Source organism: Malus sylvestris, chromosome 5 (genome assembly GCF_916048215.2).
Source record: "Malus sylvestris chromosome 5, drMalSylv7.2, whole genome shotgun sequence".
Classification (NCBI taxonomy): Eukaryota; Viridiplantae; Streptophyta; class Magnoliopsida; order Rosales; family Rosaceae; genus Malus; species Malus sylvestris.
This window is the reverse complement of record NC_062264.1, coordinates 42,131,176-42,151,449: the sequence shown is the minus strand read 5'-3', so window position 1 is coordinate 42,151,449 and position 20,274 is coordinate 42,131,176. Positions and strand designations below refer to the sequence as shown.

General features: G+C 38.3%; 3 protein-coding genes across 4 annotated transcripts; 2 read left to right on the top strand and 1 right to left on the bottom strand.

Moving 5' to 3' along the window:
- Positions 1–3,217: 3,217 nt before the first annotated feature.
- On the top strand, positions 3,218–8,739 carry LOC126624267 (protein MALE DISCOVERER 1-like). 2 transcript variants are annotated; one of them, XM_050293301.1, is made up of 15 exons: positions 3,219–3,629; positions 3,791–3,915; positions 4,131–4,281; positions 4,385–4,517; positions 4,685–4,756; positions 5,323–5,466; positions 5,547–5,690; positions 6,276–6,377; positions 6,473–6,534; positions 6,618–7,031; positions 7,155–7,345; positions 7,429–7,561; positions 7,638–7,795; positions 7,887–8,078; positions 8,157–8,739. In XM_050293301.1, the coding sequence occupies exons 3-15, from the start codon at positions 4,182–4,184 to the stop codon at positions 8,409–8,411; spliced, it is 2,100 nt and encodes a 699-aa protein (XP_050149258.1). In that variant the 5' UTR covers positions 3,219–3,629; positions 3,791–3,915; positions 4,131–4,181; the 3' UTR covers positions 8,412–8,739. The 2 variants fall into 2 exon arrangements, with proteins under 2 accessions (XP_050149259.1, XP_050149258.1); XM_050293302.1 differs by having other exon boundaries at positions 3,218–3,629; positions 3,791–4,281; positions 6,479–6,534.
- Positions 8,740–9,861: 1,122 nt separating this feature from the next.
- On the bottom strand, positions 9,862–10,575 carry LOC126622932 (protein DOG1-like 4). Its single transcript, XM_050291605.1, has one exon. It carries the CDS (start codon positions 10,573–10,575, stop codon positions 9,862–9,864), a length of 714 nt encoding a protein of 237 aa, XP_050147562.1.
- Positions 10,576–19,167: 8,592 nt separating this feature from the next.
- On the top strand, positions 19,168–19,682 carry LOC126622931 (protein DELAY OF GERMINATION 1-like). Its single transcript, XM_050291604.1, has 2 exons — positions 19,168–19,232; positions 19,334–19,682. Exons 1-2 carry the CDS (start codon positions 19,168–19,170, stop codon positions 19,680–19,682), a joined length of 414 nt encoding a protein of 137 aa, XP_050147561.1.
- The last annotated feature ends 592 nt before the right edge of the window (positions 19,683–20,274 follow it).

The following is a 20,274-nucleotide window of genomic DNA, read 5'->3' as shown; positions in this document are numbered from 1 at the left end:
TGACTCACGATGACCTAAATTTGAACTGTACTCTTATTAGTAACAATGATTATAACGTAGATGCAAAGATCAGAAACTACCTAACCCTACCTAGTTCAAAAAATCCAACCTTACTATGAATTAATATGTCGAGCATCATCTTAAACTAATAGTACGTTTGGATTTTTTTTTATTTTTATAACAACTGATAACGTTAGTAAGTTAAATTACTAATTGTTAAAGAAAAGAGAGTCAGTGAAGATCGAACCTACACTAGAATACATAAGCATAATTAATTTCTACCGCTACGGTAAAACGCAATATGCAATAGTATGTTTGGATTGAGAGGACATAAATGATTATGAGATGACTTTAATAAAAGATTTATTTCTGTTTGAAAAAAAAAAAAAAGATTTATTTCTGTTTTTTTTTTCGATTAAAATATTTCTCCCTCTTATTATATGGAAGTTTCCTCTTAAGGTTATTGTGAGTACCCACTTTAGCACCAATTTAACAATTTTGTAAGGTCGTTAGGAGAATGAGGGATTTAAAAGGAAGAAAACACTGCACTATCCATGTAAAATGTAAAATGTTTTGTTTGGTATTATTTTGTTGTTAATTCATAAGTACTGAATCCATTGGTAAATTAGCCATGGTTTAGGGTTTCAAAATGCACACTTAAGTGCAACATTCATTGACCAATGCACTCAAGGTCCTAATTGGATCATCTTTTCGTTGTTATCACTTGTATTGAAAAAACAACACACAATGGTATTGCAGTTTAGTGGTATTTCTCTTCCTTGGTAAGTGAGAGGTTCGATTCTCACCAAAAGCGAATTTGAACCATTTTATTCCTAGCCTATTGTAAGGCTTAGCCCACTCCAACACCCCTTTAGTGTAGATAATATCGTTTGTTAAAAAAAAATACAATGCACAATAAGTAACTCATTCGTAACAACTTTGAATTATACATGTGTTTACTTATATCTAATATTAGGAAATGTAATTCGCTCCCAATTGTTCAATCTATCAAAATTCAAAAATGGTATAAATGTGTTTAGGCTTAAAATATTAGGTCTGAGCCGAATGAAATTATAAGTTTGATACGAGTTAGGGATTCTTGGCCCAAATCTTAATCCTTTAAATCAAATCAAGTCAGCCCATAGTATGACGGTTGAGTTCTAAGAGGAGAATGACTCTTAAGGGGTCGAGTCTAAGAATCATTCAGCCGAGTTCAAATGAATGTAAAATTATCAAGGATTAGGATGAGTTTTGATAAAATTTGTTATATTCCAAGAATCAAGGCTTGTCGCTAATCAAATTAGGATTGAATCAAATGTTGAAGAAGAATTGGGTTCAAAATCCTAGTTTTAGTGGAGTGGGCTAAACTGTGTGTAGATTAGTTTTGGCTAGTGATGAGATAATGTTGAGAATATCTAGAAAGATACCAAGGAAACGTAAGTCAAATAGGACTCTACTTCGGCGTGAGTGATCCGCATGGAATTCACCCCTATAAATAAAAGTGATTCTACAACAAAGAAATGACCTTCAACTTAACACACACAAACGCCTTGCGCAATCTCGCTTTATGGGAACCTTTCATACTCTGAGAAACCACTAACTTTCCTAACTTTGTCAACACATCTTTAGTTTGGATTAACAGTATTGTGTTGGCAATCGACGAAATCTTCAGTTTGGATTAACAGCACTAGAGCTGTAGAATCAGGTCACCGAGGAGTACCTTCAGTTTGGAGTAACAAGATTGCTTTAAACTCGGCTGGTTATCTATCCAAGTCTCTACTAGTGAGAAATCTTCAGTCTTCTTATTGAAAGAGATCATCTCATTAACTTTCTAGGCAAAGAAAGGTGTTACCAATTTACTCAGTGTTCGACACATTGAACGCCGAACCTTATTTGAACTTCACAGTGACTAGAAGTCTTGTCTTCAGGCTTTAGAACTTAGAGGCTGAGACATGTTCCTTCCTCACCCGTGATTGCTCAAATACAGAAGTCAGAAGTGTTCGACACCCACACCAAATCCATCTTACTCACCGACTGAGCTCAGTGGCGAATTAGCACTCGCATTCACTAGAAAGACGTAATTAATTCACTAGTTACTTAGTCTGCACACCACTCAGGCTAAATAGTTTTTAAGTTCAACAAAGCATCATAAGACAAATATGTGGAAGAGAATCCTCTCCAGATCCACTTTGTAGTGATCCTAGGGATCCCTATATCTTAATCGTTCATCATACATCGTGCGATCAATTTTTGTCAGATATTATTTATGTTTAGTTTTAAATAAAAAAAAGTCAAATGATAGTTGACCACATGATGTACGATGAATGTCTCAGATGTGAGGATCTCTAGAATCCCCACAATTTGGATACAATGGGATCCAAATCCCAAATATGTGATATCTTCTTAAATCGATTGAATTTGTTTGGTGGATTCTTAAATAGTACACCATGAAAAACAGATATTGAGAAGGGAAATGGTGGTGGTAGTCCATTACTTATCACCCTACATGCTAACTGACTACGTGGCCAAAATTGATTGGCCAGTGGAAAACATAATATGTGATTAAAGGATTTTGTAATCTAATTTTCTCGAATACTAAATAAGAACAAAGGCAGAGAGGCAAGCAGGCTATAAAAGTGGGCCCGTTCAACCGCTTAAAAGAAAAGAGAGAACCGCGTCCGAGTACACCGGAAGTGGGGGCCCTCACCACCAATCAATCCCCTGAAATACCCAAAATACCCCTCTCGGCTTCCGCCTCCCGGTTCTGTGTCTCGCTTGCCGCCGGTTCACCACAGTTTCGATTTCCCGCCAAACACTTAACCGAACAAAACATGATTAACCACCAACTGTAATCCTAATGTAGGGCCCACCCTCTTAATTAACACTCTTTTTCACAAACACCATCCAAAAAACGGAGACAAAAAGAAAACATGGAAAAAAAATGGTAATGTTCGGTTAACCAAAATAAAAATGTTACCTTATATTGTAAGTGGATTATTATTTGTAAAAAATTATAGACGAGACTCTTATATTTTGATTGGCCTTATCTTTATTAAGAGATTGTATAATAAATGTACAAATAAAAAATAATATTTTTGCAAAAAATGGAAAAAAACATTCACTGGGACCCACCGTCATACCCCACCTAAGCTTTGAAGTAAAAAAAAAAAAAAAAAAAAAAGAAAGGAAGGAAAAACAGAAAAACAGCTTTGAAGGGGGTGGCTGGCTGGTGGTGGGGGTTAGAGAGAGAGTCTAGAGAGAGAAAGAGAAAAACCGGGAAAGAGAGAGAGAGAGAGAAAAAGAGAAAATTGGGAAGGGAGAAGAAAGCTCCTCTGGTTCTGAGAAGAGAGACCCAAAAGATTGTCCAAGGGAGGGTCCTCTGAGATCATCCTGAAATGGGCAGTAATAGGAAAAAAACTTTCAATTCTTTCAAGCCTTTTCTGTTCAGTAAAAAAGTTAAAATAATTAAATAATTAATTAACTTCTGGTGTGTTTTTTTCTGTGCTGCCTTTTCAAGTTTTGAGTCTCAAATCTCCCCCCACCTATCCACCTTCCTTTACTTCTGGCTTTCCAAGGAAGTAACAAGAAAACCCAACTCTCCAATACCCCTTTTGCCCCTCTTCTTTTTGGTAAAGTCTCTCACTTTCTCTCTTTTTCTGCTTTATTCTTTCTGGGTTTTGCTTTTGTGATGCATTGCTTGCCCACAACGGCATTCCCCTGCAATTTATAGATTTCAGGGGATTATTTATTAATTCATGTTAATTTCTTTGGATTTTGTTGAATTTTTCAGCTCAGCCCTATGAGAAGAAGGTTGTAATCTGCAGAAGCAGCTGGGGTTTTGAGTGCATTGATCAAAAGGGTGTTGTAACCTCCAATTAAAATAGTCAAATTATCATGAGGGACCCTGATACGGTGGTGGGTGTGCGTTTTTTGTAGCCTAGTTTTTTTTGGTTGCATATAGTTAGAATTTTGGTTTTATTTTTGTGTGTTTTGTTTGCTGTGAGCGGGGGGAAAAAAGAAGGATTTACATTTGGATTTTTGGGGTTTTGAGCATGGTGGAAGGGGTTGCTCGTATCAAAAAACCTGGCGATTTTGTATGGTAATTTGCTTAGCTTCGTGGCTGTCGGCAGATATAGTTACTACCACCACCACTGCTGCTGCAGCTTTTCGTTCATCAGGCAATGGGGGATGGATGGAACCCTCTCGGGTTCCGGTTGCTATCTCTCCTGGTTTTGATTCTTGTTGTGAGTTTTCGGGGCTGTTGGTGTCTCAATGATGAAGGTACATTCTTGTTTTCCCTTAGTTTTTGATGTTATGGAATGAATGGCATTTGTAATTTTGAAAATTGGAATGCATTTTTTTTGCAATTGGTGTGGAAATGCAGGATTGATTCTGTTGTCATTCCGTGAAAATATCAAGTTCGATCCTTTTGGTGCTTTGGAGAATTGGAGTCCTAACGATGGCGATCCTTGCCTGTGGAATGGTGTTCATTGTGTGGACGGTAAAGTGCATATGCTGTAAGTCCCTTCTGAATTTCTTCTAAATTCCCCAGTTAGATAATTACTAGAGATTGCTTTTTGTTTTCGGGGATAAGTCTCATTGTTGAAGGTACCAATCTATTGTTTATCAATTACTGCAGTTAACTGGTTTCATGTTTTGATGCCTTTTAATTGATTTATTGTAGGAATCTGACGGATTTTTCTCTGGAAGGGACATTGGTACCTGAACTTTGGAAACTTAATCACTTACGATCTCTGTAAGGACTCTCATCGTCACCGAGTCTTTGTGGTTAAAGTTTAGTTTTTTGGATGTTGAGATTTTGGTATTTAACGAACTGTTTGGGGCACCCAAATGTCGTTTCTTAAACATTTAAAACTTGGTACCGTAGAATGCAATTACATATAGAATTAAGCATAATCAGGGTTTATGCATCTCCATTGAAAAAGATATGCACGTTTTCATAGCTCATCTTCATCTCCGTGCAAATTCATTTTTCAACCCCCAATCTGACCGGAGACTGTACAAAACTATCACAAAATCTCAAATTTATTAATCATAAATCAATTTAGCATGTTAAGAATGCATGATACTGTACCCTTCTTAGGGACTTATCAAGCTTTCTTTGGCTTGGCCTAATTAGTTTTGTGATGGTAGGTCTCAATTGACATTGTGGACCTTGATTGAATCTCTAAGCATATAAGAGCTTAAATGGGAATTCTTATTATATGGATTTGAACAAACGATAGACAATAAAACCAGGGTCTTGTGGAAATTTAGTTCTTTTGTGACCTTATGGAGTTTTTTGCTTCCTCTGAATAACAGTGTGTTATACAAGAATCGCTTATCTGGTGTAATTCCTAAAGAGATTGGGGGGCTCACAAGGTTGGAGCTACTGGATTTGAGGAACAATAACTTGAATGGGATGATTCCAGTTGAGTTAGGCAGTATGCTGTCACTGAAATGCTTGTGAGTTAGCTGTTGCATGTTTGATCTCTTTTTCATTCTATAACTTTTGAGTCCCTGGACTAACTCATTTTGAACCGCAGGTTGCTTTGTGACAATAGATTCGAAGGCACCATTCCTCTAGAGCTCACTCGTCTCAGCTCGCTCTGCGAATTGCAATTTGATGATTACCTTTCATCTAGTGAAACCACTGGATTTGGCTGTGTGAACAGAAAGTTTGGCCATTGGTATAATACTGCTTACACATACAAATCACTCCCATGAGTCTCACAAATACACAGTAGGATGACTTAGTTCACAAGAAGAAATTTATTTCATTGTTGATGACTTCTTTCTTTCCTTTTAATTTTATTTTCATTTTCATAATTTACAGTTGATGCCTACGATGCAAATATCTAGTCGTAATGTCGTTTTAACTGTAGCATCATTTAGTGTACCCAGGAATGCGTAGTGTAAATCTTGTTTCAGACAGATAGTTAATAAAAAGAGAATCTTACGTTTTTCAGGCTTTCAGTTGTTTTTAATTCGAGCTATCTGACCTACCACATGCTAGACTTTGTAACATTAGTTGATAGGAAGTACATATGCTCGCACCACGATTTATCAGCTAACAGAATTGATCTGATTTTAGTCTCACAGTACCATTTTTTATGCTCCAATTACTTTTGGAATGAACTAGCATTGCCTTCTCAAATTTATGTGATAGATAATGTAATTGTTATGTTTGTATTGAAGTATTAATTTGTTGGTATAGAAGCATTTCGTATTCTCATATCTATCATGTTCGTAATTTTCTTGCATTTCTTGGGCAGCATCTGGCAGAGCAATTTAGAACATGTGAATACTGTGGAATCCTTGGTATTATTTCTTAAAGGAGCTTTTAAGAACTATCTCAACTACTTGTCACTGCCTCGGTAGGGAACCAACTTTCGTTGTATGGCATCCAAGTTATGTTTGGTTTGTTTCCATCATGTTCAATTTGTTGAAAAATGTTTGCTTTTATTTCAAGGTTCAGTTACAGAAAGGATCCTCTGCCAATTGATGGAGATAATTGCTGTGATAGTTTATCTAGTAAGTAAGAAGGCGTTTACACATGTAGTATTGCAATACATTATCCTGAAAAATACATTGATGTTGTGTCTTGCATTAAGCAGGTTGGTTTGAGTCGCACATGGCCTTTGCTCGCCGTAGACTACTTGCACAAGCCAGTAACCTACCAGCTGTACCCGTTACTGATACGGAACCAACTGGACAGGTCATTGCTCTTCCAACTACCCGAAGTAGTGGTGCTTTCCCAGCCGTGCCAAAAGATAAAAAGAAAAATTCTCCTCCGCCTGCACCTGCACCGCAGCCTTCGCCTGAACCTCATGAGGCTTCAAAACATGATGGACAATCTTCCCAAAAATTAATTGGCAATATGTGGAAGTATCTCATTATTGGTTTCAGTGTGCTTATCTTGCTCCTTGTTCTTATGGCCATGGTCTTCATGTGTCGAAGCCAAGTGGCTAAAACTGTAGGTCCCTGGAAGACTGGATTGAGTGGACAGTTGCAGAAAGCATTTATATCAGGTGATTTTGTTGTGTGAATATTTGACATGCCTTCTAATTTCGATATAGATATTGAAAGCTTCATGTATTAAGATGGTCGATATGTAAAAATGAAAATTGAATTACGTTTTTTATGAGTTGAAGGAGTTCCCAAGTTGAACCGATCAGAACTGGAAACCGCATGTGAAGATTTCAGTAACATTATTAGCACACTTGAAGGTTGTATTGTGTACAAGGGAACACTGTCCAGTGGAGTTGAGATTGCTGTTGCATCAACTACAATATCGTCTTTGAAAGACTGGTCCAAGCTTGCAGAGAATTGTTACCGGAAAAAGGTATGTTATTTCTGTTACAAAATACAGCATCTGATGCAGTGGTATGACTTTAATCAATTTATGTCATTTTGCACCTGCTGTAGATTGACGTACTGTCACGCGTGAATCATAAGAACTTTGTCAATCTTATTGGCTACTGTGAGGAGGATGAGCCTTTTACTAGGATGATGGTGTTTGAGTATGCTCCAAATGGAAATCTCTTTGAGCATCTGCATAGTAAGCTTCTTTGTTCGATCACTAGCTGCATGAGATGTTGAGGGTTTAACACTTATTAATCTTCTCTGTTTTCCAGTTGAAGAAATGGAACATCTGGATTGGAATTCGAGGATTAGGATCGTTATGGGAACTGCTTATTGTCTTCAGTACATGCACCATGAGCTAAATCCACCTGTGTCACATCCTAACCTGACCTCGGCTTCTATCTTTTTGACGGATGATTACGCTGCTAAGGTACCCCCTTCCCTTCTCACCCTCTGATTGCTTTTGTTCAATATGAATTTTATGACCTTTACTTATATAACTCTCTTTCTCTCGCACACAGATTGCGGAGATCTGTTTCTGGGCAGAATCAATACGAAAGCCTAAGAATTCCGGTGATGATGATAAGGAGCATTCGGTATTGCCACCCCTTGCTGATCCAGAAACAAACGTCTACAGTTTCGGAGTAATGCTGCTTGAAATCATCACCGGGAAGCTCCAAAACTCAGAAGAACATGGGTCCCTTCTATACTGGGTAAGTTCCTAACCAATCTGATTAGGTTTCATGAATCCAAATCCTAAAGCTAATTCGGCATTGTTGTCAACTTGCCAGGCCTCTGCATATCTGAATGAGAATCGAAGCGACATGGTGGATCCAACCCTCAAGTCGTTCAAAAACGAAGAGCTGGATGTCCTGTGCGAGGTCATCAAAGATTGCATCCAAGAAGATCCAAGGCAGAGACCGACAATGAAGGATGTGACTAACAAACTGAGGGAAGTGATCCCCATCACTCCCAACCAAGCAGTCCCCAGACTCTCTCCCCTCTGGTGGGCGGAACTCGAGATCTTATCGGTCGAGGCGACGTAAGCCGGAAAGCTCTCTCCTTCTGACTCTCTTATCTGTTTCTTGTGTTGTAAGCCAAAAGTCTTAAAGTCTCTCCCTTTGTATAAAAAAAATGGTGAAGAAGAAGAAAAATAGCTTTTAACTCTGCTGCTCCTTCCCCTGCATAGCCATAGCCATTGTATCAAGATAAAATCCCCATTTTGCCCTTTTGGTTTTCTTGGTTGTTCATGTGTCCTTATGATTCATTTAATTCTTATTCTTTGGTGTTTATATAACAAAAAAAGTGTTATTCTTTTACTGGGTTGCCCTAACTTCTTCATTTTATATACAAAGATATTAATATTGTATGTTATATATATTCTTGTGATCAAAGTGTGGGGATGTAAAGTCCATAAATTATAAGTTTGTGAACCTTCAATTGCGGATTTGTGAAATTTATTTTATTTTATTATTAATAAAGGAGGATAAAAGTTCGAAATTATTACACTAATTTAGAAAAGGAAGTTGTTTCAAATCTGGACTCATGGATCTTGATTTGTAAACCTTCAAATGCGGCTGGAGGAGGAGGGAGTAATTTCAAACTCGAACGGATGAGTCCTGATTTGTGGATCTTTTGGCCCGTGCTTCTCTGTCTTCCTGTTTTGGTCCTTTTTGGTTTGTGTTTTTTGTATGTGGGCATGTAGTTTGTAAATTTGTGTTGTGTGTTTAATAAAGTTTCCTAGTGATCCTTTTGGATCCCACTTGTCCCAAAAAAAAAAAAAAAAAAAAACCGATCTCCACTTGTCCAAAAAAAAAAAAAACCGATCAAACCGGTGGATTTTGGTTTGGTTTTGAAAAGGAAGAAAACACCTAACCAAACAATCCAAAACTGGTTTGGTTTGGCCGGGTTTTCTCAATCATTTTACTATAAAAGGAAAACTAATGAAAATGGCTTGAAAACTTTGAGTTTTAACTTTTAACGATAAAGACAAAATAAAGGGTAAAGTGAATAGTATCAAAATTGATTTTTTAGTGTAAAAATATGATTTTTCATTATAGTAAACGGTACCGGAAGTTTTTCGTTAAAATTCCCTACTATAAAACCAGTCTAATCCAGACCGTGCCCCCTACTACAAACGCGGAGTTTGGGAACTCTGCCGCGAGGGTTGGAATTCGAGTTTGAGACCTCTAATGAGATATTGAAAAAATTCGAATTTGTGACGTTTTCCAAAATTTAATTTTGACATTGAAAAATGATTTAAATTGGGTCAAAAGTCAATGTAGATCACATATTTATGGCGAAATGCAATCATGCTATACAGCTTAATGACTATATAGCTTAATGCAAATGCAATAATGCTATACAGCTTAATGCAGGTTTGATTTCTATCGATTCCTCTCACCGTAAACCTATTGATCTACTAAAAAATAAAATCAGGACCCAAACTTTTCTAATTCATAAGGAAAAAAAGCTAATTAGGTTTAGGTGTTTTGGTTAAGGAGAGCATTTGATTTTGGTCACATTTCTTCCTCCCCATTCCCTCAACTTAATCTGCAACATGCAAGTAGCAGCCAACAACTCCACACTCTGCAATGGACTCAGCAAATCCAACAACCCCTTCAATGTCTTGAGCCTCACACAATCCGCCGCCTTCATCACCCCCTCCAACCCACTCAGTATCACCTTCATCGCCACATTCACCAGCCCCTCTAGCTCCGCCGCCGCTTCCCCGTTCCTCGCCCGGGTCGCCAGCCGGGCCAATTCCACCATCCTCCTGTCCGCCATCGCCACCTGCTGCCTCTCCATTTCCCTCTCCACCTTATCCTCCTCGTACCTCATCTTCTGCCTCAGCTGCTCAACCTTCCTCACCTGCTCCTCCGACATGGAAACCAGCCTCGTCTTCTTCAGCGACTCGACGAGCTGGAACAGCATTGATGGCTTCCACCCCGTGACCCAGGAATACGCATTCTCCAAAGGGCTTGACCAAACAGGGCAGAAGAAGGCCAGGACGTCATCCCGAGCAGCAGCCCACTTCACGGTGTAATACTCCTTGTGAAGGTTGGTGGCTTTCGACACCAAAGCCCGAAGCTCCGCCTCGTTCTGCCGCGTCTCCTCCGACAACTTGAGAAGTTGCTGCTGGAGCTGCTCGAGCTGAAAAACCCACCTCTCGAAAAACTCAGAGAACCTCTGCTCCACCTGGGATCTCATGAATTCACACAGACCAGATGGATACAGAAGATTGCACAAGAGTTGTTTGTGGAAATGCCACAGAGAGATTATGAGAGCTTGTTCTTGCTGTTGCTTCACTGTGTTTCTGTGGTCTTATATATAGGCGGAATTGGGATGGTGGGGTGACCAGATGGAGAGAGGAGGAGGGGCCACGGTGAGAGGGTGGTGGAGAGATTGGGAAGTGCGTGGCGGGTGCATGGCTTACAAGCAGCAATCAGGCACTGGTGGGTTTATATGACGCCTTGCAACTGTTAAGAAAGAGAGAGAGAGAGAGAGAGAGAGAGAGAGAGGGGCAATGAGTGTTTGCCCTTTCAATTTTTTTGTTTGGGTTGAATGGGATGAAATATTTGTATGAGGTATTTTTTAATGTATTTGAAACACGGAATGCTATATTAACAAAGAGTATTTTTGAAAAATATTTCTTTAATATTTCGTGTTTCGAGCACATTAAAAATCTCTAGGTTTTTGGGGTGGCGAAGAGCCATGCAGAGCCACCAGCTGGTGAGGAAGTTTGAGTTGAGAAAACGTGGCAGCGCGGGAGTGAATCTGGGCTAAAACGTGGAGCGTGACCAAAGCTTTGGTTCAAAAGACAGGTCCGACATTATGCCCGCCCTGGTTTGACCCCTTTTGTCATGGTTTTCATAGTTATTGTACACTTTGTAGGGTTAGGGGTTTACTACGGACGGCTCCCATTTCAATCGTCTCTTATATTTTCTTTGGAGTATTTTGGGATATGGATGTTTATATGAATGTTGTCTCTTACATTAAACAAAGATTTTTCATTATTTTTTCTGTATCATACACAGATTTTAAAGAAATTAAAAAATAAATAAATACACGCAACAAATTGGTAATCCATGCAATAAACTGGTTAAACATTTTTAACTGCATCTAGAATTGAGAGTTTGCTAAATTGATTAGAACTCGTATATAAATTATATTTCGTACTTTCCTTATTGACATCTTGGTGAGTTTCATTTGTGTATATTTTCATAAATTGAGTCTTGGGAAAACAAAATTGAGAAGCACTATTACCAAAATATTTCAGCAATATTCACATGAATACTATTATATATATATATATTTTTTTTTTTTGAACGATAACTCAGCGAGTTAGAAAAAAATTAAACAAGATTGAACGTGCACCATAATACATAAAAATAATTACTTTCTGCTAATGCAGTAAAATATCATATGCTAAACTATACTGTTTTGATACTTGACTATCTGTTCTAATTTTTTTTTCTTGTGTCACAATTTACTACAAGAACTAATTTTTTGTGCCGCAATACTACTTCTTGTCAATACCATTTAAGTTTCCGTTAAAATTGTGTCACAACCATTTTTTCACTTTGTCACCTTAGCTTTTTTAATGATAGGTTGCCACCTAAGATTACTTTTGTGCCAAATTGCCACTTTGCCATTTTAACCGTATGATAAGGTTGTTGATAATTGGATAATTGTTTAGTTGTTAATTAACATGTTTATTTTTTTATTAGTGACACATTTTATAGTTTGCAAATTTGATCTAAAAATTTGGTCAACCTAACATTACTCTTTTAAGATATTTCAGTGAAGTTCAATGTGATTTTGATTATGAGGTTCCTACCATTCCCTAGAACTTCTAGTCAATATTTGATGGATGGTGCTATTCACACACCCATTTTTATCTTTCACACACTTCTCTTAATTTTCGGTTGTCAGATTGAATGAATTGAAAGAAGATGACTGGACAAAAGTTAATAAGGGTATGTAAGAGGTAAAAGGTGTGTGTCTACTGCCTATTTGATAATAAGTATAATTTAAAGTTAAAAGACAGCAAAAACAATTGTTCCAACTATCATGCCTCTATTTTTTCTCATAGCATAAAATATATCTCAAGATATCGAGGTTTCATATAGTTTATAAGGGAGTAATTCTCGGTATGCAAATTTTTAGGCCAAATTCTAAATCATATGATGTGTCAATAATATGAAATAAACACGTTAATTAATAATTATATAATAATTTAATCATCAACAATTACAGTATATGACTTTCAAGATACATTAATCAATACTTAATAATTTAATCATCAGCAACAACATCATATGGTTACAAAATTTAATTAAAAATTTGTCACATCCCGGCCCGGGTTCCACCACATCCCGGGCCCGCTCCACCACCGTAACACGATATTGTCCGCTTTGGGCCCCGACCACGCCCTCACGGTTTTGTTTCTGGGAACTCATGAGCAACTTCCCAGTGGGTTACCCATCATGGGAGTGCTCTGGCCACCTTCTTACTTAACTTCAGAGTTCCGACGGAATCCGAAGTCACTGAGCTCCCAAAAGGCCTCGTGCTAGGTAGGGATGGGAATATACATTTAAAGATCACTCCCCTTAGCGATGTGGGATGTTACAATCCACCCCCCTTAGGGGCCCGATGTCCTCGTTGGCACACTTCCGGCCAGGGATTGGCTCTGATACCATTTGTCACATCCCGGCCCAGGTTCCACCACATACCGGGCCCGCTCCACCACCGTATCACGATATTTTCCGCTTTGAGCCCGACCATGCCCTCATGGTTTTGTTTCTGGGAACTCACGAGCAACTTCCTAGTGGATCACCCATCATAGGAGTGCTCTGGCCACCTTCTCGCTTAACTTCGGAGTTCCGACGGAACCCGAAGCCAGTGAGCTCCCAAAAGGCCTCGTACTAGGTAGGGATGAGAATATACATTTAAGGATCACTCCCCTGGACAATGTGGGATGTTACAAAATTAGTCTCTTTGGCATTACCCATCTTGAAATCCTCAAAATGTGTCAGATATTGCGCTTAAGCATCGAAATTTTACGAAGTTATCAATATTTCAGAAATATCTCCATTGTAAAATGCTAAGGAAACATTTTAAAAAGTGAGACTCTCTATCACCTCACAGTTTAATATTAATTTTCGTGTCAATATTATAAAATATTGTACAAAAACATAAGATAACTGCAAGTCGATAAAGTCCATAGAGAACCACACTTTAAGAGTCTCCTATTTCTTTGTCTTTTTTTTAAAGTGCAGTATAGATGTTACTTCACTCAATTCAATTATCAGCAACACTAGTTTTCCTAATATATTGAGAAATATCTTTGATTATATCAGAAATATTTAAGACCTTCGTTTCTGGTTAGGTAGAACGCCAGACCAGTACACATTCAAACTATGTGGCCGTATTGAAGAACCTTGACTCTTGACTTAGTAGAAAAATCATGAAAATTTAAGTCCATGCAATTGCTTCAAACAATCCAACAAAGAAAACTCATGAAAATTGAAGTCCATGCAGTTGCTTCCAACAGTTCCAGCAAAGAAAGCAGAACCAGGGCAAATTTGACACGAAAAAGAAGACAGTTGTCATCACCTACTACGTGTCCTCCGCATAAACAAACATTTCCACACCGCTTCAAAAATTTGTTACCTTATTTTGAAGCAATTATCACACATTGTAATATAAAACTTGAAAGAGAAGCAGAAAAAAACAGTCTAATATTCTCAACTCGAACTCAAATGGCAAGCGGAGATAAGGAGAAATCCAAAAGTTGCTTTAAAGAGTGGATGGAAATCCAAGAGAAAGACCTCTCGGAGCTTCTCCAAGCCTTGACTTTAGACCAAAACAAAGACAAATTAAAGCAGCTAGCTCAAAAGCGCATCGATCACTTCCAAGAATACATAGACAAAAGAAACCAACTCGCCTGCAGAGATGCTTCTGCATTTTTTGCTCCAACTTGGTGCACTTCATGGGAAAACTCCCTCCTTTAGAGTTTATGTGTTTTTGATATGTATTTCAATGGAGGTTCTCTTCAATGGTGGAGAGAGTGTTAGAGAGAAGATGATGCAAACAATGTCTCTTCAATTTTCATGCTCAACACACAAATACATTTTAACCGTTATATGAGGAAAGGAAGGGAGATCCTTCACTCACCAACATACAACACAATCTTAACCATTAATTGCTATCATCCTATGAGATGATGCCATTTGTCTTATTCTATTACTTAGGCTAGATACATGATTAATCTGCCATGTGGACTATGATCCAATGGCTCACATTCAAACTGAAATAAAACATGAAACTTGATCTTTGCCGCCAAGCTTCAGTTGAAGGGTTACACACCAACACTCCTTTCTAACCCTTTAGCTGATTTAACTCCAAGTAGCTCCCTTAGATACACAAATCGATCTTTAGGCAAGGCCTTAGTAAGAATATCTGCAATCTGCTCCTCTGTCCTGTAGTACACCAACTCAATTTCTTTGGCTTGAATTGCTTCTCGGATGAAGTGAAACTTCCTGTTGATGTGTCTTGTCTTTTAACGAAAGACTGAATTCTTTGCCATAACAATGGCTGATGTATTATCACACATGATCTGAGTTCCCTCCACTTGTTCTTCTCCAAAGTCTTCTAGAATAAATCTCAACCATTTTGCTTATGATGTAGCTTCTGCAGCACTAACATATTTTGCTTTTGCAGTAGATAATGCCACAGTGTTTTGTTTGATTGAAGCCCATGAGAACATACTAGACCCTAGTGTAAATGCATACCCTGAAGTGCTTCTCATATCATCCTTACTTCCAGCCCAGTCACTGTCATAGTAACCAATTAGAGTAGTTGCTTTACCCTTGTCAAAGATAATTCCAAAGTCAACTGTTCCCTGGATGTACCTCAGTACCCTTTTGGTTGTTCCCATATGTTTCTTGGTGGGATTATGCATGAATCATGCCAATAGACTTGCTGCAAACATTACATCAGGCCTGGTTGCTGTCAAATAAAGTAGACTTCCTACAAGCTGCCTATATTCTCCCTCATCTGCAGCTTCACTGCCATCAATTTTGCTTAATCTCGCATTCATTGCAAATGGAATAGCAACTGGTTTGCAATCTTTTAAACCAAACTTCTCAATTAATTTTTGTGCATACTTCTTTTGGTGTATAAAGATGTTATTCTCAATTTGTAGTACACCCATTCCAAGGAAATGATGTAATAAACCCAAATCAGTCATCTCACAGTGCTTCATCATGTCATTTATAAATTCTTCAAGCATTTATAGACTGCTACCAGTATATACAATATCATATACATATAAGAAGGCAATAATGATGTCTAAGTCCTTCCTTGTCTTAACATACAAGGTTGCCTCACTTGAGCTTTTCTTGAAACCAGCACTATTGAAGTATGTATCAATCTCATCATACCAGGCCCTTGGTGCTTGTTTTAATCCATACAGTGCCTTATTTAGCTTGTACACTTTTGTCTCTTCACTTTTCTTCACAAAGCCTTGAGGTTGCTCCACATATACTTCTTCTTTCAGCACCCCATTGAGAAATGCAGACTTCACGTCTAGTTGGTACATATTTCATTTCTTTTGTGCAGCAAGAGCAATCAAAGTTCTAATGGTGTCCAACCTTGCCACAGGGGCAAAGGTGTGTTGTTCTTCTCAATCATGTCCAATTCAGCTCTCATTGCATTCCTCCATGAATCATCCTTAGCTGCATCATCATAACTTTCAGGTTCAATAATGCACATGTTGCATTGAGCCATGATCTCACTTATACTTCTCCATTTCTTAGGTGTATCATCATATATCTGGGATCTGTCTGACACACCCTCAATTTGAGAACCATTGTTCTCCTCAAAATGAGAACTCTCACCAATCTCATAAGCTTCATTAGAAGACTTAAGTTCAGTGATGACTGGAAACTTTACTTCAGAATCTGTAGTGCATTTCCAATTCCATGAAGCACTCTCATCAAATGTGACATCCCTTGACAGAATAATCTTCCTTGAAATTGGATCAAACAATCTGTAGCCTTTTTCACTTGTACCATAGCCTACAAAGATACACTTGTGACTGTTTTCTTCTAGTTTATGTCTGAGATTAGAAGGTATATGCACATAGCACAATGAGCCAAATATCTTCAAATGAGCTAGGTTTTCTACCACTGAAAGCTTCAAATGGGGTTGACTTCTTCAAAGCTTTGGTAGGACACATATTGATCAAATAGACTGCAGTATTCACTGTTTCTACCCAAAATGCATATGGAAGGTTTTTTTCATGTAGCATTGACTTTGCCATCTCCACCACAGTCCTATTCTTTCTTTCGAAGACTCCATTTTGTGGAAGAGTGTAGGCCATAGTCAATTGTCTCTGAATTCCTTGTCCATTACAGTATATGTCAAACTCTGCAGAAAGGAATTCTCCCTCTCGATCACTTCTGAGACATTTAACCTTTATATCCACATTGTAACTCAGTCATTGCCTTGAACTTTTTGAAACATTTAAACGCATCAGACTTATTTCTCAGAAAGTACACCCATGACATCATTGTGTAGTCATCTATAAACAACAAGAAGTACTTGTTTCCAGAATGAGACTCTACTTGCATTGGACCACGGATATCTATATGAATCAACTCCAGTGGATCTTTAACTTTCCAAGTCGATAGAGAAGGGAATAAGTCCCTGTGTTGTTTGCTCAACATGCAACCTTCACACACACTTGATGACATTTCTAATTTAGGCAATCCATGCACCAGCTCCTATTCTTCAAGTACCTTGAGACTTCTCTCATTCAAATGACCCAATCTCTTATGCCATATCTGAGAGCAATGTGTGACATCTGCTCTTAGTGGATACTGTGTTGCAAGCAACATTGTCAAAGGAAAACATCTATTGTTGGTCATATGCACCCTCACTACTAAATTCTCCAGTGACCAACCATAAAAAATATTAACTACATCTCCTCCAAACAACAGATAATAACCGTTTTCCATCATTTGTCATACACTGAGAAGATTTTCCTCAAGTCCAGGAACAAGCATTACTTCTTGTATATATTTTCTTCCCAATTTAGTCTCAATCACCAAGGTTCCCTTTCCTGCCACTTGACAAATTTCTCCAGTTCCCATCTTTACTTTGGAAGTCAAATTTCTCTGAACATTGACAAACAGTCTCTCATCTCCTGTCATATGGTTACTACAACCACTATCAATGTACCATGATTTATTGACTTTCACATCTGTCACTGCATTGCAGGCATAAAACAATGATCTTGTATCTTCCATCTACTTTACATAATTAACTTTCTGCACTCCTTTATTCTTATGACAATTTTTCACAGAATGGCCTGGCTTACCACAGCCTGTGCATTTTGGTTTACCTTCATACCAACACTTCCCATAGTGTAACCTGTCACACCATTTACAATCACTCTGAAAGTTGTTTTGCTTCTGAGCATAATTAGGCCTATGATCCCAATTCCTTTGAGTATTATTCTGTCTCTGAGAATAATTGGGTTTGTGATCCCAACTTCTCTGAGTGTTATTCTGCTTCTGAACAAAGTTTGGCTTATGATCCCAACCTTTTCCCCTTGACTTCCAATTCTCTTGAGACCTCTGATTCCCAGAAAATCCATCACTTCTGGCACCCTTAGATGCTACATTTAAACTTGCAAATGCTCTCTCAGTCGAAAACTCAGTATGTAAATCAAGCCTCTGCTCGAATCCTTTTAGAGAAGCCACAACTTCTTGAACCTCAATAGTTTCAAGATCTCTAGAATGCTCAATCACAGAACAGATTGCATCATATGTTTTTGGAAGACTAATCAGTAATTTCTACACAATTCTCTCCCTAGATAATTTTTCTCCATAACTTTTCATTTGATTAATGATATCAAACAATCGAGAGAGATATACAAATAATGATTCACTATCCTTCATGCGAGTATATTCAAAATCTCTACGTAACCCTTGCAATTTTACATTTCTTACTTGTTTATCACCTCGGAATTCACCCTTTAGAACATCCCAAGCTCCTTTGGATGTCTCTTCATTCACGATTCTGGGAAAGATCTAGTCCGAGACTACGCCTTGAATCATCCCAAGCGTACGAGCATCCTTCATCAGAATCTCACTGAATGACACTTCACTTGACGTCTCCTTCTTCGTCTCGTCGACCACAGCTTCCTTAGACTTCAGATCTGGAGGTTCAAACCCAATTTCAACCAACTCCCACAAACCATGAGATTTCAGAATGATTTTCATTCGAATACTCCATTACTCATAATTTTCTCCATTGAACACTGGAGCTCTAAGCTCGACATTACCAGATCCAGCCATGTTAGACTTGGATTCAAGTAATCTCAATTTCCAGATTCGATTGAAGCTCAAAGATGTAGCTCAATCGCACTCACAGATTTCACGCCTAGTTTAGACAGTGAAACCTGGCTCTGAGGCCATGTTAGATTTTTTGTGTTTTTGATATGTATTTCAATGGAGGTTCTCTTCAATGTTGGAGAGAGTGTTAGAGAGAAGATGATGCAAACAATGTCTCTTCAATTTTCATGCTCAACACACAAATACATTTTAACCGTTATATGAGGAAAGGAAGGGAGATCCTTCACTCACCAACATACAATACAATCTTAACCATTAATTGCTATCATCCTATGAGATGATGTCACTTGTCTTATTCTATTACTTAGGCTAGATACATGATTAATCTGCCATGTGGACTATGATCCAATGGCTCACATTCAAATTGAAATAAAACATGAAACTTGATCTTTGCCGCCAAGCTTCAGCTGAAGGGTTACACACCAACAGTTTATGTGCTTGGTGGGTCGAAATGGAGTCAAGGCTCGATGAGTTTCTGCAAGGCACGAGAGAGAACGACCTTTCTAGCTTCTGACGTACACGCAGCTTGTGCTGGTCAACAGTTTACAAAGCAAGACTATTAGGGTGGAGGAGACGCTGACGGCGGAGCTGGCGGCTCTGCAGGAGGAGATAGCGGACCAGCCGATTGCAATGATTGCGAAAGGTTTGAGTGAAACTGGGGAGATGAATAGGGAAGTGGAGGAGGCCCTGGATGAGCATGGCAAAGCCATGGTTAGGGTTATGGAGAAGGCTGATCAGTTGAGGCTGAACACGCTTAAGGAGCTTGTTAAAATGTTGACACCTCTTCAGGCTATTGATTTCATGGTGGCGAGTAAGAAGCTTCATCTGTGTGTGCATAAGTGGGGTAGGAAGAGAGACCAATCGCATGGGAGGGAAAATATGGATGATTAATCAGTATGCATAATAGTGTTTTACTGACAATATTGTAACTGTTAAACTTCTGCTACATGTAAGGTAGAAATTATATGTTGGTTTTGATTTTGTTGTTGGTTGATTGATGCATTTCAAATTTGAAAGTGTACCTTTAAAGGTTAATGCTTAAATGTTTTAGAGACGTAATTGTGAAAGGGCAAGTTGGCCATCGAGTGCAAGACACAATTGACTGCAAGAACAACCCGACGAGCAGGGGTGGAAGTCGGATTTAGTAATTCGTCGGTGCTGGATGAAAGAGTCGTCGCTGAAAGGATAGAAGTTACTTTTGATCTTTTCCAAGAAATTTTGATCTTTTCCAAAGCTCATCTCCAAAGGAAGGTTTGGCCATTCGTTGTTGGCTCTTCGCCACTGGGGGTTGTAGTGTCTATATAATAATATGTTCCAGGTATACTCTTGGGTTGTTGTCCTTTAATATCCTATGGTCCAAATAAAAAAAAAATTGGAATGAGAAGTCACTAGCATATAATGCAAGTATTTGCGAGTGGAATGTCTTTGAATGGCGGATTGGATAATGATTATAAATGTTTTATTTGTGGCTTAATATGATTTT

Excerpts from the sequence above, each read along its gene's own strand:
- LOC126624267 (XM_050293301.1), top strand. The coding sequence starts at position 4,182 with ATGGGGGATGGATGGAACCCTCTCGGGTTCCGGTTGCTATCTCTCCTG. Across the intron at positions 7,796-7,886 it reads CGGATGATTACGCTGCTAAG|ATTGCGGAGATCTGTTTCTG; the intron begins GTACCCCCTTCC and ends TCTCGCACACAG. Across the intron at positions 8,079-8,156 it reads ATGGGTCCCTTCTATACTGG|GCCTCTGCATATCTGAATGA; the intron begins GTAAGTTCCTAA and ends TCAACTTGCCAG.
- LOC126622931 (XM_050291604.1), top strand. The coding sequence starts at position 19,168 with ATGAAACTTGATCTTTGCCGCCAAGCTTCAGCTGAAGGGTTACACACC. Across the intron at positions 19,233-19,333 it reads ACCAACAGTTTATGTGCTTG|TTTACAAAGCAAGACTATTA; the intron begins GTGGGTCGAAAT and ends GCTGGTCAACAG.
- LOC126622932 (XM_050291605.1), bottom strand. The coding sequence starts at position 10,575 with ATGAGATCCCAGGTGGAGCAGAGGTTCTCTGAGTTTTTCGAGAGGTGG.